At 35.2% G+C, this 6000-nt stretch overlaps 1 protein-coding gene across 2 annotated transcripts; it reads left to right on the plus strand.

Annotated features, from left to right (window-relative positions):
* Nucleotides 1-1198: 1198 nt before the first annotated feature.
* lcn15 (lipocalin 15) lies at nucleotides 1199-4291 on the plus strand. Of its 2 annotated transcripts, none has more exons than XM_056744882.1 (7): nucleotides 1199-1426; nucleotides 1795-1934; nucleotides 2033-2109; nucleotides 2495-2605; nucleotides 2690-2791; nucleotides 3113-3137; nucleotides 3738-4291. In XM_056744882.1, exons 1-7 carry the CDS (start codon nucleotides 1325-1327, stop codon nucleotides 3865-3867), a joined length of 687 nt encoding a protein of 228 aa, XP_056600860.1. In that variant the 5' UTR covers nucleotides 1199-1324; the 3' UTR covers nucleotides 3868-4291. The 2 variants fall into 2 exon arrangements, with proteins under 2 accessions (XP_056600860.1, XP_056600861.1); XM_056744883.1 differs by having other exon boundaries at nucleotides 1201-1426; nucleotides 3597-4291.
* Nucleotides 4292-6000: the final 1709 nt, after the last annotated feature.

Below are 6000 nucleotides of genomic sequence, written 5' to 3' on the forward strand. Positions count from 1 at the left end.
GATGGGTCTGGGCAGTACACTCGTGTGTGTGGGGGCTAGCTGCGGGAGAATGGTGGGATTCCTGCAATATAGCCTCTTAATATATATTATCCAAATACAAATATACTTTTGTTAATCTATTGCATAAGAGCAAAATAAAATAAAATTATTTTAATGCGCGAGGTCGGTGGTAGTGGGGCTATGCAGGAAATGAGCAGTCGGAGGATCTCTGCAGTATCCTACGTTACTACGGACCAAACTTCCCTTGCTTTTACAACAAGCCAACTGACAGAGTCATGTGAGGTCCAAAGACAGAAAAACACGTGTTCGCGCCATATGACCCCTTTAAGTTTTGCTATGCACAGGTCTTTTGAATTGAAGTGCGCAGTGAACTCTGTTGCCTTGAAACTCCTTTCACATTTGTTCCCGCCCGCGGTGTAAACAAAATGAGTCACGTGACGTCCATAGGAACAGTTATTTACAAATATGACACACAATGTTCTTTCCTAATGAATTGCTTTTGCAAAAAAAGGTTTCATCTAGGTTTTTTTTGTTCTCAACAACTCTTACCTCCATGTGTTATAAATTTCTTTTCATTATTACTATGAATTTATGTAATTCTTATTGAATTTGTTTCTAAGGGTATAATTTTACAAAGTTCCTCTTCAGAACAAATGTTTCTAGCAGTACAATATCTATTTTCGTCAAGTGTATTGGGATATTTAATTTCGACCGATCTTTGCTCGTGTCGTCTCATTGGAAGCACATGTGCGATCTGTGTAAATAAAGCCAGCTTGTCCTGTCTGAAAAGCAGACCTTCTGTATTCAATGTCATTCATTATACGTCTGTGTTTAATCGAAGGCTTAAGGAAATGTATGTGGTCTGTAAATCCTCTGTAGGTGTTATAACCTTTGTGTTGGTAATTGAGTGGGCTTCGTGCGGTGGGCGGTGAAGGTCAAAGTCCAGGGCCATCTGACAGCCAAGTCTAAAGCCTAAAGCATAGATTGAACGTAAAATCTACATGTTGGGCTTTATGCATTTCTGCATTATTATACATGTAAAGTGCGTGTTGTTGCTTAGTTCTGTTGTCAGATTCTGTCATAACTTAAAATTAAACCTTCAAACACTGTTACATTGATATCCATTGCTGCATTGACTAAACACTTTCTATTAAGCGCTATAGGACCGTTCGAGCGCCATGTTGTGTGTTGGGGGCTGGCTTCTACAGCTTCACAAACATTCTCTTCTGTTGACTGATATAAAGTCCTGGAGCTTCTTCAAAGCTTCACTGATATGACTTTAGTGTTGCTTTTATCATTTCTAAGGACTGTGTGATCTTTCAGCATGATTTTTGCATTAGGATATTTTCTTTCTGTGTTGTTGGGGACACAGGGTTTCAACACACAACATTCTATTGAACCACAGGCAGACTTTGATCTGGAGAAAGTGAGTATGATTTCAAGTCTCTGCGTATGTTGTTTACAGAGAAAGATTTCCTGTTCTTTGCAGTAAAATAGTTCATTAAGAAATGGAAAAAATTCTGTCTATATTCACTCAACCTCATGGCATTCAAAACCTGTATGACTTTATTCTGCAGAACACAAAAAATGATATTTTGAAGAATGTCGGTAATCAAACAGCATTGGACCCCATTGACTTCTGTTGTATGGAAATCAAACCACAGAGACATGCCTCAAAATATCTTCTTTTGTGTGTTTTTATTTTCCTGAGAAGAATGCGTCATGCATGTTCCATGACACGAGGGAAAATAACCGATGATAGATTTTTTGTAAACTTCCTCTGTTTATTCTCAGTTCACAGGTGAATGGTACCGACTTGGAGTTGCAGATGAATCAAACACATTTGCCATGTTAAAACACCATTTGAAGGTTTCTAAAGGTTTGCTGGTAGCAGATGCCAGTGGAAATGTGAATCTCACCATGTGGACAATGAGGTAGACATCTTTACTCCAACGATATCATAAGTGTTAAGAGAAAACATGATATCTGTCAGAACCTCAAGTTAACTCTGTGTGTATTTTTGAACTACCAGACCATATGGATGTTCTATCAGTGTTTATTCGTATGAGAAGACAGACGTTCCAGGAGCATTTACATATTTCAGCAAAAGTAAGCTCTAGTTGTTCTTTCAGTCTCTTCATTATGCAGCTTAGCTCATACACTCAGATATGTGACATTTATTCACATTCATTTGAATGTTCCGGACACATTCCTTCGCTCTACCAGAGAACCTACAATCGGTTATATACACATTAAAATTGTACTAGAAAAATTATACTCTATGTAAAAGTCAATTGATTTTGTCTTCATATTTATTGTACAGAGATTTTTACATGTAATCATTTTTACAATAGTATTAGATTTAAAATAAATAATAAAATTCTTTGTAATAAAATAAATCATAAAAATAATATTATATTAATGTTTTTATTTGGATTCATATTTGTATTATTTGTATTATTAATATTTATTTTAATTTTTTTGTCATATGAAGGACACAAAATAATAAAAGACATCACCATGGTGGAGACCAATTACACCGATTACAGTTTGGTCCTTAAATACAAAAGCATGGACAAAGAGTACACTCAGATAGCTCTGTACGGTAAGTCAGTAATGCCATATATCACCAGCGCTGTCTTTGAATACTTAAAGAAAAACACTCATTAATCATTCATTTTACTTTTAGCACGATCAGCTACACCAACACTAGAAGTGATTCAGAAATTCAGATCCTTTGCATTGACAGTGGGATTTTCGGAAGAGGCCATAATGGTTCCAGCGGACATTGGTAGGTTTTCATAATATATATATCACAAACACGAACTGTAGATATAAAGGAAGAAATAAAATAAGATCAAAGGAAATATTCTCCTCTTGAGACAAATGTTTACATGATCTGTGCAACGTGGTGACCTTAAAAAGGCCTCTAAAGTTTGCTGAATAAACAAAGGAGCATGCACACACGAGAGAGAGAGAGAGAGAGAGAGAGAGAGAGAGAGAGAGAGAGAGATAAAAAGCATACTTCTATGTCACTTAATTTTATGGTTTTGGCATCTAATTATACAAAGACTATTTTATAAAAGTAAACAAATGTATTTATGTTTTTCAGATCACTGTCCTAACCTTGAAACAAGGTAAGGATTTATACTTCCTCATATACAGTTCAAGGGAGACAAGAGCTGGTTGTCTGTATAGGCACATACCTTGTCTTGGTTACAAAAACAATTAAAAAAAACGGTTACATAGATTTCCACTGCTATCGCCCACATAAAAAGATCGAATTATTTTGACACTTTGACCTTTGTGACAACTTACCCCCAACAGCAAATGAGGTGCAATATGAGGTGAAATATCTCAATAGGGAAGTAACATTAATTTCTATAACGTTTTGAAAAGTTAAACAAGTATTACAATTGTCTAATTAACCTTTTTTGGCTCATTTTGAAGCCAGAGTTAGATTCCTAGATGTAAATGTTCTGTGTGACAACTAGCCCCGGTCTCTCCTAAAGCTGAAAATGTGGGTTTATATAAGAACAAATAGTAAATAGTTTTTATGTAATCTAAAATCTACACCACTGTTCACTCACCTGCAGGAATACAGCAGAATTCAGAGAGGAGAAATCTGCACAAACAACTAATCAATCAATCTTTGGCACTGTTTCCAATGTGTGATCTGTCTGATGTTTTTTAATAGTTAACTTTATAACTAACTTTATACTTTCGCCATCTTTCAGCCAGCTGTGGACCTTTGGTTACATATACTCAGTTTTGTTACACATTTGGGCAACAATGTTTGTTTTAACGAAAACCGTCATTGAAGAAATGCAACTATATAACATCAGCAAACCATTCATTAACCACTAGGTGGCGCTATTGTAACGGAACACCATCAACCAGAAGAAACTTTTTTGACAGACACTTAATAATGGAGATATGATACTGTTCAATCTTCATCAGATCATTTATATCAAGTGATTATTGTAAATATTCACTATAATTGCATATGCTCAATAAACTCTACTGTTTTTACCATTATAACATCAGTTGCTTTAAAAAGTTTGCTCTAAAAATACACAAAGTCTACACAGGTTATTATTTGTCTAACACTTGCGAGTTTTATGCGTAACGTTATGAAACTGAATGGATATAAAAACAGGTTATAACTGCACATTTCGTAGTTGAATAGGTTCATTTATATTATTGTTATATTATTACTGTATATAAAATGACATGGTTTTATGCACACATGCTTTGTTTATACAGAAATAAAGAAGTAATGACGAATCCATGTGAAGCTCATAATCATTCTTTATTGATGTATTTATGATCTGTTTATATATCTTTGTTGGTACTTGACAAAATGTTTCATGGTGCAAAATGGAGAAAACACTAAAGTTGATTAATATATTTATTGGCCAAAATTATTTGGCAAGAAGGCAAACTACACCATGTCAGAGAATATAGTTTTTATTTTAATATACAAAATAAAACAGGACAAAAGTTAACATTGAATAAGGAAAAATAAATATTGACCACAGTTTATCAGTTATTCATCATTTTTATCCTTTTTTTTATAAAGTATTTTTTCTGGCACATGACTTTGCTTAGTTTGTGTTTTTGCCATTTTTTATTAGAGATTATTCCTGTACAATGAATAAATACTGTGAATATAAATTTCTCAGTTTCATGATTCATTTTTACTGTGCATTTATTCATATACTCTAATTAAAATATCAATGTTGGTCAGCTGTGGTCCTATTATTGTGACATCATCATTCAATCAATTAATCAGTCAATCAATCAATCAATTAACCAAAGCCTGAAAAGCATTCCTACACTATCATTGCTTGTCATCAACAACAAATGGGTCGCTTATTTTAGGCCTTTGGTCTGTCACCATATACACCCTCTTTGGGGTCTTCCATCCTTTTCTACTTTTCCTCCCTTTTACAAGCCCCTCCCCCATTCTCCACTTTCACCCAATTACCCCCCCACCAGACTGCTCCCCCACCCCATCCCTTTTACGGAGTGCCATTATGCTGCAGTGGGTGAAGGGAAGAAGGGGATAACAATGAAGATAATGAAAGCATGCGGTTAGAAGCTTGTGAATGGCCCCATTCAGCAGAGCCAGCCAAACAGAAAAGCAGCTCGGCTCTCCCAAACCCAGAAGTTTCACTTAGTACAACTGGGTCTTTATCCCCCGTAATTACGCGCTGGTGTATACATGCATGCATACGGCACACTTACCACTGCACAACACAAATACACACATCCACAACCTATCGGTAAGTGTGTGATGTATGTTCGTTTATTGTAATATCTGTTTTTCCACTTTTCTAGTTACTAAAAGTGTGCAAAATCAAATGCACATGCAGTAAAACCTGTTAGAGGATCCACAACAATGAGCTGTTCCAGTCACCTCGCTTATGATATAAATAAAATAAAAAATATTATTATTATTCCTTTCCCTGCTTTTAGGACTGTGCAAGCTCCCCCAAAAAAAGATAAAATAATTATTATCATTCTTATTTGTATTATAATTACTATTATTATCATTATTTTGTAAAGTTTTTTTCTTACCAGTCACCTCAGTTATGTGTGTAATAAAATAAAATGAAACAAATATTATTATTATTCCTTTTCCCTGCTTTTAGGACTGTGCAAGCTCCCCAAAAAATAAAATAATGAGAGGAATAAGTATTGTTATTATCATTATTACAATATCAAGTTTATTTCTTGCACAGTCAACAGAGAGTTCACTTCTTGCTTCCTCTCATTTCTGTGTATCTGATGAATAAGAATCTTATATCTTGCATGCTTGCTTTTGTTTACACTCTCAAACAATCTCCTGGTTGTCCACCCCTGTGTGTTTTACACTGAAACTCGGATGAAACATTTCTGGCTGCACGCCGTCGTTCACGAAATACGACTTGGCTCGTGGCCTCCCAGCCTGTTATCTCACAGATGTGTAACCCCGTCCAAAAGCGTCTGCGCTTA

The sequence above is a fragment of the Triplophysa dalaica genome, chromosome 4, assembly GCF_015846415.1.
Source record: "Triplophysa dalaica isolate WHDGS20190420 chromosome 4, ASM1584641v1, whole genome shotgun sequence".
Taxonomy (NCBI): domain Eukaryota; kingdom Metazoa; phylum Chordata; class Actinopteri; order Cypriniformes; family Nemacheilidae; genus Triplophysa; species Triplophysa dalaica.

Bases quoted from the DNA above. Each gene is read 5' to 3' on its own strand.
- lcn15 (XM_056744882.1), top strand. From the start codon at position 1,325: ATGATTTTTGCATTAGGATATTTTCTTTCTGTGTTGTTGGGGACACAG. The intron at 2,792-3,112 runs GTAGGTTTTCAT...TATGTTTTTCAG, and splicing joins AATGGTTCCAGCGGACATTG to ATCACTGTCCTAACCTTGAA. The intron at 3,138-3,737 runs GTAAGGATTTAT...GCCATCTTTCAG, and splicing joins TGTCCTAACCTTGAAACAAG to CCAGCTGTGGACCTTTGGTT.